Source organism: Eurytemora carolleeae, unplaced genomic scaffold (assembly GCF_000591075.1).
Source record: "Eurytemora carolleeae unplaced genomic scaffold, Eaff_2.0 scaffold313, whole genome shotgun sequence".
Lineage (NCBI taxonomy): Eukaryota > Metazoa > Arthropoda > Copepoda > Calanoida > Temoridae > Eurytemora > Eurytemora carolleeae.
This window is the reverse complement of record NW_019396416.1, coordinates 198583-223530: the sequence shown is the minus strand read 5'-3', so window position 1 is coordinate 223530 and position 24948 is coordinate 198583. Positions and strand designations below refer to the sequence as shown.

General features: G+C 34.1%; 3 protein-coding genes and 2 long non-coding RNA genes across 5 annotated transcripts; 4 read left to right on the top strand and 1 right to left on the bottom strand.

Moving 5' to 3' along the window:
- Positions 1–2392: 2392 nt before the first annotated feature.
- On the top strand, positions 2393–3467 carry LOC111702908 (uncharacterized). The gene is made up of 3 exons (XR_002765519.1): positions 2393–2465; positions 2787–2856; positions 3249–3467. It is a non-coding gene; the product is annotated as an uncharacterized LOC111702908 (long non-coding RNA).
- Positions 3468–7549: 4082 nt separating this feature from the next.
- On the top strand, positions 7550–12317 carry LOC111702905 (sorting nexin-12). The gene is made up of 6 exons (XM_023474711.1): positions 7550–7641; positions 8842–8965; positions 9831–9926; positions 10559–10683; positions 11076–11130; positions 12083–12317. Exons 1-6 carry the CDS (start codon positions 7598–7600, stop codon positions 12131–12133), a joined length of 495 nt encoding a protein of 164 aa, XP_023330479.1. The 5' UTR covers positions 7550–7597; the 3' UTR covers positions 12134–12317.
- On the top strand, positions 12280–22919 carry LOC111702903 (uncharacterized). Its single transcript, XM_023474707.1, has 11 exons — positions 12280–12365; positions 12811–13235; positions 16484–16555; positions 16853–17485; positions 17818–17918; positions 19038–19131; positions 19678–20008; positions 20435–20593; positions 20810–20982; positions 21878–22118; positions 22541–22919. Exons 2-11 carry the CDS (start codon positions 13120–13122, stop codon positions 22865–22867), a joined length of 2247 nt encoding a protein of 748 aa, XP_023330475.1. The 5' UTR covers positions 12280–12365; positions 12811–13119; the 3' UTR covers positions 22868–22919.
- On the bottom strand, positions 14654–15316 carry LOC111702907 (uncharacterized). The gene is made up of 3 exons (XR_002765518.1): positions 15123–15316; positions 14955–15057; positions 14654–14836 (listed from the first exon to the last, which is right to left on the bottom strand). It is a non-coding gene; the product is annotated as an uncharacterized LOC111702907 (long non-coding RNA).
- Positions 22891–23570, top strand: LOC111702906 (eukaryotic translation initiation factor 3 subunit D-like). Its single transcript, XM_023474712.1, has 2 exons — positions 22891–23157; positions 23380–23570. The coding sequence occupies exons 1-2, from the start codon at positions 22927–22929 to the stop codon at positions 23548–23550; spliced, it is 402 nt and encodes a 133-aa protein (XP_023330480.1). The 5' UTR covers positions 22891–22926; the 3' UTR covers positions 23551–23570.
- The last annotated feature ends 1378 nt before the right edge of the window (positions 23571–24948 follow it).

Here is a 24948-nt window from a genome sequence, read left to right as displayed (position 1 = left end):
TGTCGATCAATAAATTGTCCATCAATAAAATGTCCATCAATAAAATGTTCATCAATAAAATGTCGATCAATAAAATGTTTATCAATAAATTGTCCATCAATAAAATGTCCATCAATAAAATGTCCATCAATAAAATGTTCATCAATAAAATGTTTATCAATAAAATGTCCATCAATAAAATGTACATTAATAAAATTCCTATCTATAAAATGTCAATAAAAAAATGTCCACACATGAAATGTTCATCAAAAAATGTTCTACAATAATATGCCAATCTACAATAATGTTTATTTCTAAAATTTCCTTTAAAAAATTGTCCATCAGTAAAATACCCATCAATAAAATGTCCATTCATAATATGTCCATCAATAAAATGTCCAATCTACAAAATGTGTATTTATAAAATGTCCATCTACAAAATATTTATTGATAAATTGTCCTTTAATAAAATGCCCATAAATAAAATGTCCATCAATTAAATGTCCATCAATTAAATGTTCATCAATTAAATGTCCATCAATAAAATGTGTGAAGATGATGTAAATCTACTCCTACCTTAAGTCAAAGAATTCCTTGAATAAATAAAGAAAACCTAAGCATATTTTGTGAAAAGATTTTATTCTCAGGAAAGATTTATTGCTCAACTTTCTAGTTGAAAATGTATTATTCAATGATATATTCATTCCCCCTCCTCCAATTCATTATATCACTCTATTTTGTAAAAGTATTCCCCTTAAAAGTTCTTCTAGATAACAAGTAATTTGTGCATGAAGCTAAACTTGTTAAAACTTCACATTTCTTCAAAGAAAATAGCTAGTTTGGCTCTAGATCAGTTGTTATCTAAATTATTTTGTTTTTATTTATTAAAGTTTTGCAAAAACAGACTATAATTTTCCCGCTGAAATAGACGGAGAAACTAGAAACTATAGCTTTGCTGAAATAGACGTAGAAACTAGAAACTATAGCTTTGCTGAAATAGACGGAGAAACTAGAAACTACAGCTTTGCTGAAATAGACGGAGAAACTAGAAACTATAGCCTTGCTGAAATAGACGGAGAAACTAGAAACTATAGCTTTGCCGAAATAGAAGGAGAAACTAGAAACTATAGCTTTGCCAAAATAGAAGGAGAAACTAGAAACTATAGCTATACCGAAATAGAAGGAGAAACTAGAAACTATAGCCTTGCTGAAATAGACGGAGAAACTAGAAACTATAGCTATGCTGAAATTGACGGGAAAAAAACTATGAAACAATAGCTCCACGGAAGTTGACATAGAAACTTTAAACTATTGTTACAATGAAGTTGAAAGAAGAAACTGGAAACTATAGCTCCGCAGAAGTTGATGGAATCATGGAGAAACTATAAACTATTGTTACAATGAAGTTGAAAGAAGAAACTGGAAACTATAGCTCCACGGCAGTTGACATAGAAACTATAAACTATTGTTACAATGAAGTTGAAATAAGAAACTGGAAACTGTAGCTCCGCCGAAGTTGACATAGAAACTTTAAACTATTGTTACAATGAAGTTGAAAGAAGAAACTGGAAACTATAGCTCCGCAGAATTTAATGGAGCAACTATAAACTACAGCTCCGCTGAAGTTCATGGAGAGACTAAAAACTATGACCGTGGATGTTGACGGAGAAACTAAACCAAATTTAACCTCCGTCCAACAATCACTCTTTTCCACACAACGCCGGGGCGGGGGAGGATGTTTACTGTTTACTGTTTAGATCGGTGCAAGAGAGAGGGTGAGAGGAGAGAGGAGAGAGTGGAGTGTTTAAGAGACTCGGTCTACTACTCAAATTAACGCAGATTCTTTTTAACTCCGCATTCCGCAACACTAGACACAAATGAAACTATCGTCCAGGCTGTTTCGAAATAAACTGTGTAATGTTCTGCTTTAATATGTTGATAAAACTCTCTTAAAAAAAGAATAATTATTAAAGTTAAGTTTAATTTTGTATTGCATATGTAAAAAAGAGGTGGATATGAGTAAACAATTTAAATTTACTCAGAAGGGGCCGGGGGCGCCATATCTATGAATGTTTTGAAATTTTTTTTAAAGGCCATCAAACAAAGAGTAATTAAAACGTTATATATAAAATTAGCTATATAATTGTACGCTATAGTCTACAATGATAACCAAGAGAATAGGAAGACGACATTAAAGCAATAGTGATGTGCATTTGATGTTGTTACAAAGCAAATAGCTCTTATTAAGTGAAATGGGTCTTAAACACTGTACAATTGTTGTGCCTCATGTTATTGGACTATTATAAGTCATAAACTGAGTCTAAAAGTCGTCTTCCTAATCCAAAGTTTTCTGGTTATCACTGTATATACACAGTGTTGGTCAAACCGAGTATACGTGTGAGCTCCAGATGGCTGGTTAACTGGGAATTTCTACCCCTTGGACAATATTTCAAGATGTACCGATCCAGCAGATTTAGCAACATTAGGTACCAGCTCCCCATTCTTCTCACAGAATTCCTTGAGGGAAACAGCATTGATGAGAAAAAACAGCATTAAAAAGGTTTTATCTCCCGTTTTAATAAGACCCCAACAGAACTCTAACATATAAAAAAGTTTGAAGAAAGAAAGCCATTGCCAAAGCTGGCACTGATGAGTCGACAGGAAAAGTTCCATTCCTGTCTGAAAGTGTGCTTAAAAAAGTTGAAAAAGAAGACTCCTTCTGAAAACTACCATCACACCAAGAAACAATGTTTCACAAACACCCCTGGGATTTTTCTAAACAAGCTGTCAAGGGATCATTATTTCAGGAGGAATTGAAACCAACCTTTGACCTAGGATTTGCAAACACCTACTACCCGGAAAAGTACAGCACACCCGGTAACATAAACCTAAACAGTTTAAACAGGGTCCCATTTGTGTCAATAACCCATGAATCTCGAAATTTCGAACCAACATTTACTAAAGCTTTACGTTGTGTAAGGTATTCAGGTGCAGAATATTCATTACGTAACGTTGGTCTTAATGTGCAACTTAACGTTTCATCGTTTTATATTAACAATATCATAACGAATGTGCCGGGGAATTTTAGTGTGGCCAACCCGATAATATCTTTTTGAGTCTATAGTTTAAGTGGGTTGAGAAAGCCTATCTAAAATTCCCGGGCACTTGTATTTGTTTGAAACCTTAATTTTGGATCTATCTTGTAGCTCAATCTAATATGAGTGGAGAAGAGTTAAACGTCTTTATTTATAACTATTGCAATTTTTTAGAATGGAGATACGAGACTCGCCTGGCTTTAGAGGCAAAAGCCAACTACTTCATCTGAGTGCGGGTTACTATAGACTGCCTTCTTTTCTCCGACTTTTTGTTGGTTTCATTCTATGCTCGGACTGAGCGCATTTCTCCGTCACTACGTAGAGTAGACGGACAGTTTTATGAATACTATAACAACACTAATTTATCACTTTTAATTTGAATCATATTTTTAATGTAAGTATCCATCTGTGCAACATGAAGAGTAAAAATAAATAAATCTCTATAAAGTTAAATCATTTGAATAATTGATAATATTTGCTTTGAACCATAAAAAATGCTAGTTTGAAAGAAGAATGGAATAAGGAAGAATGGGAGAAATTCAAAGAGAGGAAGATTAGGATAGAAGGAGAAAAATAGGGGAAATATTTGATAGGATGAATTAACAAGGGATAAAGAATAAAGAAAGGATAAACTAAGGAGAAATTAGGATAGGGTGAGGGTGTAAAGGGTAAAATATATAAGGAAAGGATAAGGATCGGAATCTTAATCTTAATCTAATCTTGACTAAGTCTTAACCTTCTCAAATCTACCTTTTTGAATTATTGATGTGTGATGAGGGTGTGTATAAGATGGATTTTGTGTGTGTATTGTGTGCATGTTCGTGAAGATATCAAATAAAGGGTTTAACTATTTTTATTAGAAGACAATTAAACTAAGTAAAGACGACTTTTAAAATCTCATATTTAACGAATCATGGTGATTCACGAAAGCTGAAATTAGAAAAAGCAAAGCGTTGACATCTCTAACGCACACCATACCTGATATCTTCGAGAAGGTACAATCTAAGTGACAGTATTGGTAGGACTTTGGCACCTCATAGCTCCCTAGTTTTGATTTTACGCTCAAGAATGTGAGAGCAAATTTATTTGGTTACAAACTAGAATTTCAAAGCTTTTTTGTTGTTTTTATATCTTTTTAAGAAAAGAAGTTAATATTATTAAAACAAAGAAATTTTCAATCTTACTGTAATTTGTATTACGTAAAAAATACCAAAACTCTACGTTTAATTAATGAAAACTGTTCGAGATTCGAAAAGTTAGGCATACTAAAATGGAACTATCACATTTTTGAATAAACCTATACATCTATTTTAGAAAATATGATTATTGAAAATTTAAATAAAAAAAATTGCCTTGGAGATATAAAAGTTTACGTGCATTTGTACAGACATGTTTGCTGTACATTTTTATAAAATAACAAAAAACCAAAAATATATTATATTTTATATCCTTTCTCAGTTTAGCAAACACCACAGCATTTAAAAATGGGTATCTTGTAAGCTGTAAATAAACAATTGGAAGTAAAAGCTTTTAACACACCTCAGTAATCTTATAGTTTCTTACAGTAACACTGAGGCGCAAGCTTAGGGGGGGGGGGGGCGAGGGGGTGGCTTCCCTCCCGTAGCTCCTTTAGTCGAGAAGGAAGGTCACTTCCCATCTCCAGTTTTAAAAAACTAGCCTTATAGGGCGCTTCGCGCCCATCTTCTAAATTAATTGTGAACATGCAGTTCTCTTTGAGTACATCGTAAAACAAAACAAAAATAATTCGCGGATTTTCACAAAAAATTTCGTGGATTTTCAAAATTTCAAAAAAATTAATGAAGATCGAATTTTGATGGAGACAAATATTTAAAATTTCATTCATTCATAAACCTTCCCTGGGGTCCCTAGATGTCCCACAAACAATTTGGGCCCGATCGGTTCAGCCGTTTTGACGTTTCTTGGATACAAACAGACAGACAGACAGACAAACAGACAGACAAGCCAAATTTATATATAGATAGGGATCTGATTAATTTCTTAAAAGCTCTATCCCAGCTAGCCAAATTGCGCAAAAAGCTCGCAATTTAAACGTCACTTTTGGCATTTTTACGTAAATTTTACGCCGACATTTTAGCTCTTTTTACGTCATGAAAGACGTAAAATCGCACACTTAGCTACGTAAATTTTATTGGTTTTAGGAGACGTAAAATTTACGTAATAATATTATACAAATTTACGCAGAAAATGCGCATTTTTATTTTCTCAATTACCAAAACTATGCAATATTTGATGCATGCAGGTAGGCCATCCATCCCCATGAGTACCGATATGGTACTGTCTCTGAACTGTTTCCATTCATCCGGAATACAGTTCAACACAGAGATGAAATTTTACATGAAACAAATAGAGACACCTAGCGGTGAAATTTGGTACTAAAAACCAGTGTACTATATAGCACTGTAAATTCTCTGCCCAATTATCCCCCCCCCTTCCCACCCTTATCTACATATCACACGGCTTTCTATATAATATAACATTGCTGCACTCTGCTATATGCACACACACCTGGGCCACTCAATTCTTCAATATTTAAAACACTCAAAACATATGCGTAAAAAGAGCGCAATTTTTACGTAATTTTAATGCTAACAAAGACAACTTAAATTCTTTTTAAAAGTTTATTTTTTCAATTTTTTGGGAAAATGCAATATATGCCATGTCGGAAATTTTAGATATTTCACAAATAATTTAGATTTAGAGTTTTAGGGAATTACGCAAATTGAGCGTATTTTTACGCAATTTGTATACCTGAAATAAAATGATACACATCTTCACAAATTCATGATATTTTTACTTAAAGCTGGGTTATAAAATATTTTCTTTAGAAAAATTAGATATTTACACTAATTTGAAATCTAGTCATACGCAAATTTGCGTTTTAATTGTGCAATTAGAGCCAAAATAATATGCGACCACGCTATCTACGCAATTTGGCTAGCTGGGATGTTTTATGATCCTCATATCTTGATATTGATTTTGCAGATCAATTCCTGATATTTCAAACTATCTCAATGTATCTCAAACTATCTCAATCTCAAATGTCTCATTTTGATCGTAACATTTCTAATTACGTCGTAATTTCGCAAAATTGAAGTTTCGCTAATAACGCGTAATCATTACAAAATTTCTCGAAATTACTTTGTGTAAATTACGCAAAATTACGCCGTTATTTCGCGAAATTGAAGTTTCGCCAATTGCATGCAATCCTGTGAAATTACACAAAATGATTATTATTTCGCGTAACTGCACGACTATTACATTGGAAACCTAACATCGACAAAAAACACCAAATAGTTTATATAGACAAATTGAATTCTGAACGAAAAATCGCCTTTTTTCCGGCCACAGCGGTCTTTGAAAAGTAAGACCAAAACTAATCGATAGCTAATAAGATATTTAGTTTACCCCGAAATTACCCAAATAAGTGAACGGTCCCTTTAGCAACAAAAAAAGATGATAGTAAAACATGTCATTGTCACGCTCCAACAACAGAAGGGATAGGGAAAATTTAACTGGTACGAGTTTGTGACCTCCTATGGTTTTGATTTTAAGCACTAGATTTGAGAAAAGCTTTAATTGGTTATACATACTAGAAATTCAAAACATTTTTTTTCGCAATAGCTTAAAATAACAGGAGTTATGATTGAAAACATATATAAGATTTCCATTTGATGTGAAATTTACTTCAGTTTGATGTGATGTAGTCAATATTTTCAGCTAAACGGACTTCAAAACAATGCACATCCATACCACCAAAATGTTATAACCCAACCAACATTAATAATGAATACAATCTTCATAATTCACGTTTTAACCCTTATAATTGGGAAAGAGATTTAAAATGTTCACTTTAAAGTCTATTTTCTATATGTTGGATAATTATAATTAAAATTTTTCTAGAATTTCCCCCCGGGCTCCTTGTAATTTATTTTAGGTCACATCAATCGAATCCATCAAGGGGCGGCTATACATATTTTCTAATTTTCTAGGAAGTGGGTAGGGGGAATAATTCAATTATTGAATTTCCGAATTTCCATATAACGTTTTCTTTAGAAATATACCCCCCTCCCCCTGTAAGCCGCCTCTGCCATCCCACTTATTCCCCTAAATTTGAGTTAATAACATTTCTGATCGTCTTCTAACCATCTTATTCAATTAAAAGGAAAATCTCCTTTTTGTAGAACCTCGATAACACAGAGCCGTGACATGAATGCCCCGCAACATTTCAATACTCCAGTCGGCTCTGCTCCTGAGTGTTGGGAGTTGTCAAAATGTCCCTTTATACCTGAAAAATGTAAACTACAGGGTCAGGGGAGTAAGGGGAAGAGTGTTCATTAGCCGGGAGGTATGAAACTATAGAGATGGGAAAACTGAATTGTTTAAAATTCACTCTCATTGGTTCTACTATAAAGCTTTGTCTGTTTGCACAAATCTTTGACAGACAGCTAGTTTCAAAATATTTTTTGTCTTTCAGAGTAAAAATGTCTATAATGGCAAGCGATGATGCGACCAAGCGATTAAGCAGGTAATTTGGGTCCGTCCTAATATACGATTTATGGACCCCCCTCCCCACCCCTTCTATCATTATTGAATATGACCACTAATTTTCAGCAAATTTATTATATATAATTTGTGTTATTTTAGGGTTAGGATAGGTTAAGACAATTTCTAGGCCTGGCGCTACGGCTAAGACAGGCTAGGGGGCCGAGCGCTGCGGCTAGGATAAGCTAGGGGGCCGAGCTCTGCGGCTCGGACAGGCTAGGGGCCGAGCGCTGCGGAAAGGACAGGATAGGGTGAGTGCGCCGCGGCTAGGTTAGGCTAGGGGGCAGGGCGCAGCGGCCACAGAACCAAATACATCNAATAGCGGTCCAAAATTCGTATACTAGGAAATAACCGGTTACTTATAATCGTGCTGAGTTCTCGTACTTGAAATTATTTACAACTATTTTACAGGGAAGTTTGCCTACAAAAGATTTAGAGCGCAGCGAGGGACGTTTTGTATGCAAGATTGGGTTATTTCCTAGAGAACGGTGTCTGGCCCCGGGGGGGGTGGGCAGAAATCTTTCTCTGGGACAGGCCCCAAGATTAGTCATATTTTTATTTAACTACAGAGCACGAGATAATATAAATAAAAAAATCACAATTTACTCTGTAGTTTGGACCCACTTAACCAGAGTTGGTTGTTTTGATAGGATGGCCCATTATAAGCGAATAAGAATTGTAAATAATTAGATGGATGTACACTGTATAGTGTACATTTTAAACAAAACAATGATGATAAATCCCGAAATGCCCTATTTTTTTCACGAAGACTTCGCAGAACTTGTCGTTATTTTATTTAATTGTCCCAAGGGACATAAGTAACTTAACGTCCCTCTGTTCGGGGAATCATAGGTTGGTAATGTTGGTCAAAAGGCGGTAAATGATAATTGAGCCATCCCATCAATTTTCTTCCCCACCTTCACCTTTCCTTTTCTACCTTCCCTTTCCTACATTTAACTTCATTTTCTTCCTTCCCTTCTTAACCCTTTCCCATCTTCCCTACCTTCCCTCTTCTTTTTCGACCTTCGCTACCTTCACCTTTTCTTATCTACCTCCATTTCTCCCCCTATAGTACCTTCTTCCCCTTCTCTTTCACTACCTTCCTCTTATCTACCTACTGTAATTTTATTCTTGAAGAGTTTACAGTGTATCGATCTAGCCAAATCTTATTTCTTAATCTCAGTAAGAAGCAGACCCTGGATGATGCGTATGCTGCGCCCGCCAATTTCCTGGAGATTGATGTTATCAATCCGATCACACACGGGGTCGGGAATAAACGTTACACCGATTACGAATGCCGACTCAAGGTAAGATCGTCTTTTATCCAGGCTTAGAGAGAGAGAGAGGGGGGGGGGGGTAATTTTCGACGCGTTGGGAAAGTAGAAATACAATCAAATGCCCTTCAGATAGTGTTGGTAACACGTCAATTTTTTGAACAATTTAAATATATTTGATGATGGGATCATAAACAAAAACGGAATTTTTAAAAAAAAGAATTTCACACATTGCTGAAAATGGACCATCAGGTTTCAAGTCAAAACACCTATACTTTTTCTTTGGAATATGTTAATATGTAGTCTACTGATGTATAATCTCAATTTTCAGAAAATGCCACTGAGGGAATTTTTAGCAAATCCGTTTTTTAGAAATCTCAAAAGTGAAATGCATTCACGGTTTAAATCAAACGAAATTTCGTTTAAAGACTATAATATGCTTCTTCTGGGTTTATTGCGATATTTTTTGAACTGGTAATGGCAGGTTCTCTAAATGTTGTAACTTTTCATGAACAGTCCTAAGAAATATTGTAGCAAAAAATCAAAGTGTACTGCCTGGCTGACTAGATACGGCATGAAAAAGCTTTTTGGTGTGATATTTACTAATTTCACATGAATAAAAACTTTTTTTGGGCAGTACTTGAACAGTTGGAACAGTTCACGTGCTTTTTTTCTAAAACCATGACATTAGCGGTTTAAAAAATATCGAGAGAAAAAAACAGAATTAGCTTAATTAAGCCTTAAAACTACTGATACGTTTGTTTCAGACCTGAAAATGCACTCAATTTCTATAATTTCTTTAAAATGAATTAACTCAACTCCTCTAGATGACATTTTCTGAAAATTAAGATTATAACTATTATTTTTTCTTGAAATCTGATGAATTGTCAAAATTTAGACAAACCTGCCGGTTTTCCGAGTAAAGGAGTCAAGTGTTCGACGACGATTCTCTGATTTTGAGTGGCTGAGGAATGAGCTTGAACGTGATTCTAAGGTACATTAGACGATTTTCCAAAAAAAGTATTAATATGTTAATTTGAGCAAACAAATTAAGTTTGAATAAGCCCCACTGTAGGCATCATCAATATGGGAACTGAGCCAACCGCCCACCGGGGGTTCGTGCATTAAAACTTAGAGAAATGCGATAAAAAAATTCAAAAATCATTCATACGGTTGCGATTCTATGATTTAATGCATAGAAATCAATACATAGACCCCAAAAATAAAAAAAGTAAGAATATACACACCTGGTCCTTCATGGAGAGCCTGTCTCCTAAGTGATTTGACTATTTCAACGCAATGTTCGACATTAAAAGCAACTTTAAACATTTGAAATTTTAAGTTTTCATGAGAAATGTCACATTTAGATCTAAAAAGTATTTTTAATGGGGAAATTAAAAAAATACATTTAATCCTAAATGTCCTCTTCTATTCGAATTGTTAAACAATTATTATTTCTTCGAAACATAGATACCCGACCTTGCGAATGTCCAATCAAAATACATTAATAAATATCGACAAGTTTTTGCTGTCTAAAATTGCATAGCAATGATGTAATCACTAGGAGTAGACTCTCCAATCTCCATGCATGGCACCTGACCTTTCAGCTAATTTTTATCTTTTAAGATTGTAGTCCCTCCACTACCAAGTAAGGCACTGAAGCGTCAGCTCCCGTTCCGTGGAGATGACGGGATCTATGACGAGAACTTTATCGAGGATAGAAGATCAGGCCTCGAGGGATTCGTCAACAAGTTAGTTTAATATTATCCCTAGATTTGCTAGGGACTTTTTATAAGTCTGTTATCCCTAAAATTGATGGACACTTTAACCCTTTATCCCTAGAATTGCGGGACACTTTCTATCAAACCTTTTATTCCTAAAACTGCTGGACACTTTCTATAAACCCTTTTATCAGAATTGCTGGACACTTTCTATAAACCCTTTTATCCCTAGAATTGCTGGACACTTTCTATTAACCCTTTTATTCCTAGAATTGCTGGACACTTTCTATTAACCCTTTTATCCCTGGAATTGCTGGACACTTTCTATAAACCCTTTTATCCCTGGAATTGCTGGACACTTTCTATTAACCCTTTTATTCCTAGAATTGCTGGACACTTTCTATAAACCCTTTTATTCCTAGAATTGCTGGACATCCTCTGGCTCAGAACGAAAAATGTCTTCATATGTTCCTTCAGGTTAGATACTAGTTTAATATTTGTCAATGATTAATCTATCTTTAAAAAAGTCGATAATAAATATCCTGAAGATTTTTACGAGGCTAGGGAGCAGGCCAAAGACCTGATCATAAACATCAAAACTTTTTGCTTCGAAATTATTGAATTACCCCTTTAAATTAAATTGACATAATCAACATGAACCAGTGCTTAGGATCCATTTAATTTTGATGCGGATCCGGATCCTGGATCCGCACTGAAAAAATGGTTTTGGTTGATATTTTACCCCTTGGATCCGGATCCGTGGATCCGCATTTTTTTTGCGGATCCGGATCCGGATCCAGGAAGCCAAAATCTTGCGGGTCCAACGGATCCGGATCCTAACCACTGAATCATGAACATCGATGTATGAATATATTGAAAAAAAATCTATTTATTAATTTAAAAAGGTTATTATACACTATACAGCGATAACCAGGAAACTGTATAATTGGAAGACGACATTAAATCAATGCTGAAGTGCATTTGATGATGTTACAAAGTTACTTCATTTACTACGAAGTTATCAAATCACTTATTGAGTGAAATGGGTCTGATTACACGGCACAGTTGGTGTGTTCGAGTTCATTGGACTATGTATTGACAAAATTTGAGAGTAAAAGTCGACTTCCTATTCCAGAGTTTTCTGTTTATCACTGCATGTACAGAAAGTTTATCCCTATAGAAATCATGACTGTCTCAGTGACTATGATGCAACAAAATCTCCTGAAAGATAAATATCTTTTTAATAACTGAAAAATCATCAGTTATTAAAACATGCTTTTCTGTTTGCAGGACCCCAATATTGACCGAAACTATGTTGTTTGCAGGACCCCAATATTGACCGAAACTATGTTGTTTGCAGGACCCCAATATTGACCGAAACTATGTTGTTGAAGGACCCCAATATTGACCGAAACTATGTTGTTTGCAGGACCCCAATATTGACCGAAACTATGTTCCCGGAAAGATCAGGAACGCCTGAACCGAAGAAAAACCCAGGATATTGACAGATAGATAAATATATATTCATGAATATATAAATATACAGGGTTAGTCACTAAACATTAAACTGGAAACAACGATAATATGCTTCATATGTGAGTGCTTGAATCCTTATAGTTCCGTGTTTTTTGAACAACCTTGGATATCGGAAGATTTATAATTGTGTAATTAAGTATTTAGTTGAAAAATTGGACACATTTCAAAATACAGGGGTCAGTAAAATTCAATAATTTAATACAAATAATTGGACTTGGAAAATGGAAAAAAATGTTACATAAAAGTTTAAAATAACAATGCAAGAATATTTACTTCTCATTATAATCCAAAAGCATTCAAATATTAAAAAATATTGAAAATATTAAAAAATATTGAAAATATTAAAGAAGAAAAAAATTGAAATTATTGCCCCCTGTCAAAACATTCCCTATTCTTTGGGTTGACATCAATATTACTCAAACAATCTCTTGCCCTTACAGTGAACATTTTTAATAAAAGAATAATTTAAAATTCATTTTCCGAAATATTGTAGCTTTGTATATAAATGAGGGATTAAAATCAAGATTTATAAAAAACAGTTTTATTTTATTTTAGTAGATTTAAAATCATACAACACGTTGGTCCTTAGTATTTGAATATATATTGACAAAAAGTATTCAGGAAAATATCTCATTTTGTACAATCTGATGGGAATCATCGGCTAGTATCAGAACTTGGAATCAATCATAATAATTAAGAAAGTAAAAAACAGTTTAGTCCTTTTTTTAGTAGTTTTTATTAGGAAGTAGTTATATACCTGTATCATTTGTCATCGACTGAGTTTGAAATTAATTATTATATAACAATAAAACTACCAAAATCTGTTTCGGCTCCAAAATGCTCGCAAAAATTTATAAATTGGCTTCTAAACTGTGAAAATTATATTGTGATAAAACATTATATTAAATTGTTTTTATAGATTTCAGAAAAATGGTTGTATCTGAAGGATGTTTCAGGGACCTTGACATAATAGTAGCAAACAGATATTCCCGGGCCCTTGACTCTATTCTCAAACAGAGCGCGGACCTTAAGGATGATACGTACATGTAAGACTTTTTATACTTACTTGAATACTTGTAGATTTGTCATCAGAGTTCCAGAGTTTATTTTTACTTCCGGCCCACTATGGCTTAAGGTGTCAAAAAAGCGGAAACAATTAATTGCTGCTTGGATGCTTACAAAATCAATACCAGAAATAACTCGTATGAGATTAAGAAATCCATTTCTATTTAAGTACTAATCAGCATGCATTGAGTTCATCATTTAGCATGCATGTGGGATGCATCGGATGCTTGATGCATATTCATGATAAATAGATAAATGGCAACCTTTTGTTTTGTCATCAACTAATCCATTTACAGGGTAAAAGTTGAGCTGTGTGCATTCCGTTCAGTATGTATGCTTGGGGTCAAATTTTTTGAAAAATGTTAACCGAACTATAGATTTATATTTTCTGGTTAGTAAAACGATTTTAGTCCAAAGTTGAGGTTTATGCAACTGGGCATGCTTGATGCGTGCTTGATGCATGCTGGCCAATCAAATTGTTCAGAGATATTTTGATTGATGCACATTGCACAATGCACATTTGTATCAATGACATAATTAAATTTAGCTGCATACTAGCTGACCAAAAAAATTTAAATGATTATTGGATTTTTATTTAACTTGCGTTTGATTCAAAAATGTAAATATACAGTGCAAAATCAAAACCAGCGTTTTTAAAACTAATAAACCAACTTGTGTGTTTAAATTGACCATTCTAATTATCATGCAGAATGCATTCTGACCAAGAACAATAGCAAGGTCCATTTTACTTAACGAATTATTAGTTATTCATATAACAGTGAAGCAATTATCTACTTTAATGAATGTATATTTAGTTGAGATTTCAATATGCATACTTTGTTTCAACAAAAACGATCAAACAAAATTATCAAACATTATTTTCAATTGGCTCATAATAAATTTTCTTTTGTGTTTTATTTTAAGCTGAACCATCATACATTATTATTTTGTATTTTGTGTTTGAAAATAAATACCAAATAAATAAATAAATATTTAAAGTAAAAAACACTTATCTAAATCTATTGAGCTCTCCGTGGTTTGAGAAATTTTTGTAAAATGTCCTTTTTTCGCAATATTTAATTTGTAATGGCGGAACTTCGGGCATCTGTAAATTTTCACAAAGTTTTTACACACCAATAAGTATTTGCTAGAGATGAAAGTTACCCCTCATTTCGTATGGTTGTGCCATTTTCAAGGTCTAGGATAGAACCAAGAATACCAATACCTTAGATCCACAGGTATTCAAACTATTAACATTAAGATGGGCATTTTCACCAGCGCACCTCGTTTATACACTAGAGTCTTGCTTAATCTTATTTATTTAGTCTAAAGATACAGGAACAAGAGCTCTAAGCCGTGAAACTGAAAAACACAAAATCAGTCACGGTTAGATCATTTATATTATGAATATTAAATAAATCGTAAAATAATAAACATGTATAGTTAGCCAATAAAATTTGCTCCAGGTGTGTAATGTGAATATTTCATGACATATTAATGTGATTTAAAAATGCACTTACAAAGTTGATTAGGCCGGAGGTTAACAGCTCTTTAGATCTTAGCCAACATATCTCGTACACAACTAAAAATATCACGGTGAGCTCATTTGAAAGATATAGCCTTTAACTTTCAATATGTGTTTTCAATTGTTTATAACTCGAAAGAATAGTTCACACTCATCACAAGAAACTAATATGTACCTATTGTTATCCCGACAGAGACTGGGGAATAGAAGGTACAGGTAAGATCAGCTTAAAGGGTTACAGGACTTGATCTAGCACTCAGGGTTGATAGGGGAGATATCTAAACAGGATTAAATTAGTTTATTTAATCCTTTGAGTAACTAGTTTCAATCTATTGATCATCACCTTTTATAATTCAGCTTTATCTTCAAGCTGTTAGGTTTGGAAAGAAGTGTAGTTCTACTTCATCCAAGGAGAGATGGCAGCTACGGCGGAGAGATGGCAGCTACTGAGGAGAGATGGCAGCTACGGCGGAGAGATGGCAGCTACGGCGGAGAGATGGCAGCTACGGCGGAGAGATCGCAGCAACGGCTGAGAGATGGTAGCAGCGGCGGAGAGATCGCAGCTACTGCAGGTTCGTGATGATGAGGATCTGAGCAGCAACTCAGATCAGAGGAACCAGGCTTATCTGAAGATAAACCAAAAGTTAAATGAAATTCCAAGTCAGCTTAACTGGAGTTTCTCAATTGATCACCTGTTTATATTTAGAGTTCAGAGTTCAGGTAGAACAGGTGGTGACCCGGGATTATTAACTTGAGTGCACAACTTGGAGCTAACAGGACAATCTTTTAATAAAATACAAAGCTATCCCATTATGTTCTCTTTTGGAAGTGAATCACGCAATATAAGCTTGGTCGTTTTAGATGTTTGTTTAAATATAAGTTTTTTAGAAGTAAACTTTGAGAATACATATATAGGCATGTAATATAAAATTCTTGTTCTCAGGTTAAAAAGTCCAATAAATATAGTTTTCAGGATAAAACTCATAAATGTAGAATAAATATTTGTAGATAGAGTATTAAAATCTTGAATGCTTCTGGAGGAACACTTGCAGAGTCTCATGCTTCGTGAATCAACCTGAACAATAGTCATATAAAGATCTCCAGATCTTACAATGGTCTCAACTTATTTAATGTCCAAATTACTAGATATTTGAAAAAAATTTAAAATCTTAAGAATAAAAATGTTCCCAAGAAGTGAAAATAAATAATTTAAAAAATTTCTTTAAAAATTTCTTGAGCTTATATCCAATTAAGAACCTTGCAACCTTTTTCTTATTTTGTCAGCCCCAAGAAGAAGTTGTGAACTTTTCAGTTGACAATCTCACTTTAAAAAAGCGTGAACTAGTTCCCCTTTACATGCAAAATAAAGGGTGAAAACATTATCTTTTTTGACTTAAAAAATTAAATTTATTTTTCCCCAGACATACTGTTCAAGTTAATGTGTTGAAATGCAGCGAAAAAAACTATGAGAATTCTTTTTTTCCCCGTTTTTTAACACTTTGAGCCATAGTGCGGGCTTAAAAAAAGCTGAAATGAATGTATTATTGACTTCTTCTAGCGTCATTTTCCGTTCATACTTACTTTTAAACAGTGAAAAATTATTTTCAAACCTCGGGGATGAAGGAAAATATTTTGATAACTTCAAAAATATTTTGGTATTTAAGTCCAAAAAATTTTATTTAAAAAAATAATATATTTTTATAGACAGCATCTGCTAACAGAGACAGAGTCCAGAGTGAACACTGAAAGTGAGTTTAAAAGCTGTGGTATATTTAGGTATAAATTTCTTAAACTAAAAACAAAACTGAAGAAAACTTCAAGCATTTTACTGTCAATTTGACGACAAGTTTCGCAGATTTTCCTATTTGCTTTGCAGGATTTCCAAAATTTCTAAAAGATAAAAATTATTTTGAGGGATTTTTAGCTTGATTTACGACATGACCGGCCAAAACCTTTCCTGTGATCATTTGAGTTACTGCAAAAATTTTATATAATAGGTTCATCCGTTTTGACTGTTATTGGCTACAATCAAACAATCCAAAAAACAAACATTCTGATCAGAAACTTGTTTAGGTTTATTGAAACCGTCCTGGCCGGAGCTTTGAAGGTCCCGGGGCTGAAAACTCTAGCTCTGAACCTATCCCGGATAGTCCTGCTAAAACTAGAATCTGCTCCCAGTATACTAGACCTGGTTGAGCAAAAGATAGAAGATCTCTGTCAATCTGATGATCAAAACTTGATCTCGGCACTACTACACCTAATACAGTCTATCCTTAATAAGAATGAACCCCCCATTCTTAGTGGACAATTAGTTAGTATCGCAACAAAAAGAAAATTTCTAGAAATGGTGTTAAAAAATCTTCAAAGTCCAGTTTCCTATCATATAAGTGATCGCTCTATTAAGTGCTTTATCTCAATTCTAACAGTATTATCACAAATCAAACAGGATGAAAAATCCGCTAATTACAAAAAAATCTGCCAAAATCTTCTCGTTGAATATTTTGAGAACGCCAAGGACACAAAACTTCTTCTGGCCCAGTTGAAACAGATGGTGAAGCAGGTTAAGATTAGTGAATTAAAGACAGAACTGTTTGAATTTGTGAAGTGTAAACTAGATTATTCAATGATAAGCTTTGGTGCTAGAGATTTCTGCTTTGTTCTGCTTGAATCCGGGCTAGACAACGGAGATATAGAAGAAACAGCAAGGAAACCGATAATCCTCTTACATATTAACTGCTAGTAAATATATATCTAAAAACAGAAGATAAGAAAAAATTGAAAAAATTTAATTTTCTGCCATCTTTTTAATCTCGTTTTAACTTTTTTCCTAAAACTTATTTAATATTCCCAGAAAATCGCGATAAAACCAACAAAACACTTAGTATTTTTATAGGTATATGGGGGCCAGGGCGGGGGTGATGTTATAATAAATGACATTGACAGTTCTTTTGATTTCTTTATGTTAAACTAGTTTCTTTTTTAAGCAATTATTTTCATATGATTTGTTTTACTTTTAAAAAAGAATATGTTTGGTTTAGAAAGTTAGTCCGTGTCGAGGATCCTACATTGCGCCTGACAGCTTGCGTTGAAATCACCAGAATACTTCCCAGAGCTCCTAATCTAGTAACACATGTTACAGGAACACATTCTACCTTAAATCCTTGTTGGCACAGGCAGTTTATTTGTCTGTACCAGAGATCAATCTCAGATCAATGCTGGTCAAATCTGATAGTTTTGATCAATGATTTATCAGATTTACTTGTCCGGCTTTTGAAAATCTCCTATTAACAAATACAGGGGTGTATTATAATTCAAATTCTTTTATTCTTCCCGCCTCTCTCAAATTTTTAACTGATTTAACTAATAAGACATAATTTTTAATATTTATTTTGCATTGCATGTTAATCCCTTAAATGATGCATTTTAAAAAGCATGAATGGTGCCATAGGCAAATTTTTTTAAAAACTTTGGTTAATGGTATGGTGGCAATGGCAGGAAAAAGTCGGGATTGATTATTTGTCTGTCCTGAATTTTTTTAGTCTATTTGAGTATTATGAAAAGTTATTGAGTAATGAGCATTCTTTTATCATGTTTGTTATGAAGTTAAAGCATTATATCTATTGGGGGAATTTATTTATGAAAAACTCTGATTTTAGATAAAGGTATGTAGTTTTGTAGAGGTAAAAAGCTCCAGCCCTTCCCTTCTCTATACTCCCCTTTCCTTTACTTCTTTATCTGCCAACCTTCCATTGATTCTCTACTTTTCCATTCCCTTAGTTCCCTTTACCTTTCTACCCTACCTTCCTCTTACCTTCCTCTTACCTTCCCCTTCTACTTCCCTTCTCTGTCCCTTTTACACCCCTGCAAAAAACTTGATCAGTCTCTATCTACATACTAAAGATTTTTGAAATGTTCGGTAATTTCAAAAGGCATTTTTCCATGCGGCTACTTCCAGAGGGTGTTGACCCAAGTGAAAACTTCCCAAATGTGTAATTTCTTAAGTGGCAACTTCCCAAGCAGCGCTTGTCTGTCTGTCTGTCTGTTGGTTTGATTGTATCCAATAAACGTCAAAACGGACTAACCGATCGGGGCCAAATTTTGTGGGATCTCACATTACCCCAGGGAAGGTTTATGGATGATCAATTTTCAAAAATTTGCCTCTAATAAAATTCCATGTTTGTAATGGGGGGGGATGTGTTAAAATTTTTCTAGGTATTAATCTATTTATAATGAAAAAAGAATGTTTGTTTATTACTAGATTATCTGAACCTGGTTGGAACAGGGCCAGATTTTATCAGATTCATCTCTAAACCAAACATAGGAGATAACATTTCATCCAACCCTCATATTAGGTCAGAATACACTTTATCAGATTAATCTTTAACAGGGTTTGAAAAAACAGGGTTTTTTAAATTTTGTTTTATTGGTGTTTTTGGGTGTTTTTGTGCGCTGGATTTTTTTATGCCAACCCTGATCTCTAAACCTAGCACTTAAGTAACATTTCATCCAACCCTTATATTAGGTTAGAACTTAGAGCATACTTACGAGCGATAGCTTTAACATGTATTTAAACTTAGATAAGCTGTAAAGACAAAGCTAGTATTTTTCACCTTAAACTTGGAAATATATTCAGTCTCCTGAAAAATTATTTGGAAACTTACTCTGATTCGTCAGTGTGTAAAGAAAAACTTGAAAACAAAGATTCCTTGACTCTTTTTACAAGAATACCTTCTTGCAGGACTAGAAACTTATAAACTCTTCGTTAAAAATTCAAAACAGTTTTGAGAATTTTTTATTTGGTCTCTCATTTGTCAATCATTTTATTTCTGACCAATAAGAGATACTTTTTTCATCGTCTTCAGATATAGTTAGTTCCCAGGTCACATGTTTTTTTTCAGGAGAAAATGTTTGGAGGGTTGTGTAAAAGTACTTGAGGAGGAAGAATCTGAAAATATCCAGAATATACTCGCTGTGCTCACGTTTGTCCAAGGAATTTCTCAATTTAATGATCTTGAATGCTTAGAGAACATCCTCCAGTTTATCAGAACGACGTTAGGACGGTTCATGGGCGTGCCTGACAACCTTAAATCCTGTTGCTGTCAAACCCTGTCCTCCCTTGTCCTACATGATGTTATCGGCAGTCAGGCAGCGCTGGAGTTTTTGTCCTCCCTTGGTTACAATTGTGTGAGTGATACTGGATCATGGCAGCTTAAAGATTCCGCTATCCAGGTATTTTTAAGTCCGCACTTACTCTTAAGGTTTCTTATCAATAAACAAATATCTTAGGATATGATTTCTATTTGGAACAACAGTTTTTTTTTTAAATATTTGGTTTAGATATTTTTTGCATTTAACCCTAAATTTAATATTTTACCTCAAAACCCCCCCCAACAATGGAACTGAGTTTTTGCCACAAATAAAAATTTTATAATCCCGTTATCTTAGCATAAACCTCAGATATTGCAAATTTAAACTATTTGATCTAACATGATTCATAGTATTTAAATATCGACGGTGAACGGCATTAGTTTGCGATGATATAAGGATTTAAAAATCTGAGATTGTTCCAAAACTCTGCTTCTTTAATGATTAATAAATGTTCTCCTATTTATTCTACCTATTTTAACAAAGGGATAACGATTTAACATGTTTTAGTGTCTGTGTATTATTCTGAAATCCTGCCTGCCTGTCCTATCCTTGGAACAACTCTTCTGTATTCAGAACATTATTAACTCCACCCAGACAAACTACAACAGCTATGTAAGATCTGGATCCTACCAACTCTGGTCTTCCCTACTCAACCTTCAAGCAGGGGTGTATATATTCTTTAANAAGTCATTTCCCTCAGATTTAAATTGGGGAAAAAAATGTAGTGGAAAATAAATTATGTTTTTGCCGGGTAAATAGCACCAAAAAAGGCCAAAAAAATTTCCTTATAATAAAGATTTTTCATTTTTTCTCAAGAGCATCAACATTTATCACAGCCCATGCGGTTGGCAGTATTTGAAAATACATACCTGCCTTCCAGAGTTGACCGAAGATGACCAGCAGTTTATCTATTCACGTGCAGAGAAAACTTTATTAACCGACGAGGAAGCCATTGTTCGAAGAGAGTGTGTGGACTTTGTTAGTTCTGTCGTCTTCCTTCTAAATTCAAGGGAGTTGGAACAGAAGCTGTCTAATCTTCTCATTCATGTTCTTAGGTTAACATTGAAATTTATACTTGTCAATGCACTTGTTCTATTTTTACATGGATATGATAGAATGGATATGTCATAGTCAAGGTTTAATGTAATTTTGTGGCTGGGGTGTCATGCAGTACGTTAGACATTGGACCCTGGACTTCTAAATTTATCTTTGGTTTTGTAAAGTTAATAGTTGTCAAAGTAATGTAGAAAAACTTGGTAAAATTTAGCCTCTTTGTTTGTATCATAGAAGTTGTCAGAGATACTTAATATTTAAACAACCTTGGTTATATTTAATGATTTAATTTTAGACAAATTTTTCAATTTCTCAGTCAATTCTTATGGTACAAAAACGGCAGACCACAGTTTTGAAGTCTCAAAATAATGCACATAAGATGCTACCCAATTCTTAGGATTTACATTAGCTACGGTATATCATTTCTGCTTACCCCAGGGTCCACAATTTAACAAAACTCCTCTTTTTTAAACGAAAAAATTATTTTTTATAGAATGAACGATAGCCAGAATGAAGCCTTAAGTACACCATGCAGAGGTTTCAAAATTTCCCAAAAAATCTAGGGTCCACTCAAATAAAACAGCTGTAAAGCACACCTACAAAATTACATGTACCACCCCAAATAGTAAAGATCGGTAGATAGAAGCATATCTATAAGTAGGCCGTGGTTTATTTATTCATCTGTTAGTCTGTTGTTAAAACGTAATTTTAAAAAAAAATATTTATTTGCTCGAAAACCCTTAAAAGCATAAAAACATTTTGAAAATTTGTTTTTTTAATGAACGATTTTATAAGAAAACTAGTTTGGGATCCCAGCTTTGATTGGAGCTTTCCCTATAAATGTCAACCCAGTCAACTGGGAATATAAATTTCCTTATTTCAATGATTATTCTTAAGCAAGGATTTTGATTGGGAAGTAAAGCTAAAAACTGCCTCTGTTTGGACGAAGATCTTTACTAAGCACAAGCAAGATTTAGATAGAAACGAAAGTCTTCAAAATTGCGGATTTTTCAACGGACTTATTCTCGGGTTGACCGACTACGAGGGTTCAGTTCGAGGAAGGTTCGAAGAGCTTCTCGAGGAACTTGAAGATGATTTAAACCTTAGAGAAGAACATTGTTTGAACAAGATCCAAAAGGTAAAAGTTTTGAATAAGCTAATTTATTAACTTTTATTATGACAACCCCTGCTTGCTAGATAAATAACTAAAAAAATGTTGTGCAAAATTTTCCATTTAGTTTAAGTGTTCTGATTTACGATAAACAATCATATTTTTATTTCTCACATTTATCCATTGAAAATTTGGCCGGGGGGGNTAAACATCTTAATTTTTAGAAAAAAATAAAGAGATAGTTTTTTAAAACTTAAAATAAATTCCTAAAAAATTGTCTGTGCAAAATATTCTGTTTAGATTTAAATGTTTTGTTTAATGTTAAACAGGCATATATTTATTTGGCCGGGGAGAGCAGGGGGGGGGGGATAATAATTTTTAGAATATAAAACCACGGTACTACACCAACTTCAAAAATGTTGCTCCCCTAAAGATATGATGATATTTAGTTGGATATCGCGGCATTAAACTCCAGGAAATCTGTCCCGAACAAAAGTGTTCCGCATTTTGAAGAAGACGATGTTGATGATATTATTGAGAGGATAGTTGAAGCAGAGGACTCGGATCTTGTGGCTGAATTACACACTAGCGCCGTCTGCACAGACACAAAAATTGTGAATTATTCGAAAAAAAGTTTTCCGGATTTTCTGCTAATTTACCGAGACCGGAGGTTGGGGATAGAGGATGAAGAAGAAGATTTTCTTGATTCTATTCTAGAAGATATTATCAACTCTACAGACAATAAAGGACTAGTAGAGATTGTCGACTGCTATTGACCAGTGATTTTTTACTTAAAAAAGGTGCTCACCGAAAAGATTTAATTTCAGATGTCATAATGAGTGCCAATGATCAAGAAGGGGTTAGGGGGGATGGCAGGACATCATACGAAGAGGCAGGAAGAGGTAGCAGGAAATCCTATGGAGAATCAGGAAGGGGAGGCAGGAAATCCTATGAAGAGGCAGGAAGAGGTGGCAGGAAGGAATATGATGCTGAAGGACGAGGAAGCAGGAATGGTGGCTGGAGACAAAAAAGAAAGAAAGCTGATCTCACGAAGGAAGTGAACAAGGTAATATTCTCTCTTAATTTGTTCTTTTCTTCTGATGCTTTTTCAGCATTTCTTTTAGTACACCAGGAATGAATAAAATTATTTCACCCCCCCCCCCTTTTTGTTTTGTAGGGGGAAATAAATATATTAAAAAAATGTGGAAGGGGGGGGGGGGTAGAAAAAGAAATTGGAAATATATGAATTATTCACCCCTGGTACATAAGATAATTGTTGTTTCCTCAGGATGACATGAAAGTTCGTGAAAGTGTGTTGGCAGTTACGACCGTCATTACAGAAGTGAAGGTACATTTAAAGAATGTATTCCCAGTGGTGTTTTCCTTTCAGGTTTTGGTCCTTAATTTAAAGTACTGTCAATGGGGAAGTAAATTGCTATTGTTAAATTTTGAATGTTGAATTTGAAAATTTTTTTAAAGCTTCACAGTTATTTGAAGGATCTAAACAAATTATTTTTATAATGTTTTATTTTTTACTATTTTTGGAAAAAGGGGGCAAGATTTTATTGACTAAAACATTGAATCTGGTTCTATGAATTAAAATTAGAGTTTCTGTAGACTTAATCTCAATTTAAAGAATATTATTTCCGATTCTCAACAGTGCCATTTTAACATCTATCTGTGTAACAATGAGAGGAAGATGTTGTCGTTTTCTTTCTAGTAAAGTTTTAAATTTTGTCAAATTCCTCCATTGTTTCTGCAGCAATTAACCGCAAGTAACTTTGGGAGGGAAATTACAATTAGAAATAATAGGAATAAGTATGTTTACTCATCCTTGATCAGAGAAAGCTTTAAAAGGTACCCTTGTGAACAGGGGCGTAAATAAAGATTCTGTAGGGGGGGGGGGGTAAATTTTTTTAATTCCCCCCCTTAGAATAATTTTTTACCCCTAGAAAAATATCATGATGTATATCAAATTATTGGTTTTAGTTGGGTCGATTTGCATTTTCCACTCATTTCTGACATTTACAAACTCCATCCAAAAAAGTCTTCATTTCCTACCTTTCAGCTTTCAACTTGTTTTATACCCTTCATTATAGTCATTCATTTGACATTAACTACAAAGATCTGTAAAAAAACTGAATTTATTTTAAGTAACATAAAAAATAGTTTTACTCCAAGAAGAAAAAGATGTAACTTTTTTAAATCTTTAGAAAAGCTACTCTACAAAACTTTGAAAAAAATATTGTCTTTGTTTATATTCTAATATCTAATTTCTAAAATTTTCTTGTCGTCAATGTACTAGGTATGGTATATATGTTAATTTCACTATATTTAAAGAGAAATGTCTTACTTTTTAAAATTTANTGGTTGGGTGGGTGGTTGGTAGGCCTAAGGGTGTTTGGTATGGTGGATAAATGGTTGGGTGGGTGGTTGGTAGGCCAAAGGGTGTTTGGTATGGTGGTTAAATGGTTGGGTGGGTGGTTGGTAGGCCTAAGGGTGTTTGGTATGGTGGATAAATGGTTGGGTGGGTGGTTGGTAGGCCAAAGGGTGTTTGGTATGGTGGTTAAATGGTCGGGTGGTTGGTTGGTAGACCTAAGGGTGTTTGGTATGGTGGTTGGATGGTTGGGTTGTTGGTTGTTAGTTGGCTGGTTTGTTAATTAATTGGTTATTTGTGGGGTGGGGGGGGATTCGTTGGTTTGGTGTTAATGGATTTTTGATCTGCCTGGCTCAACATTTTAATTTGACATTAAAAGGCAAATCTTCTCCCCCTTCATAGATGTATTCTACCTTCAGATTTATTTATTCTCCCCTAGAAACCATTATCTTCTCCAGGTAGGTTTTTGGGAAAAAGATT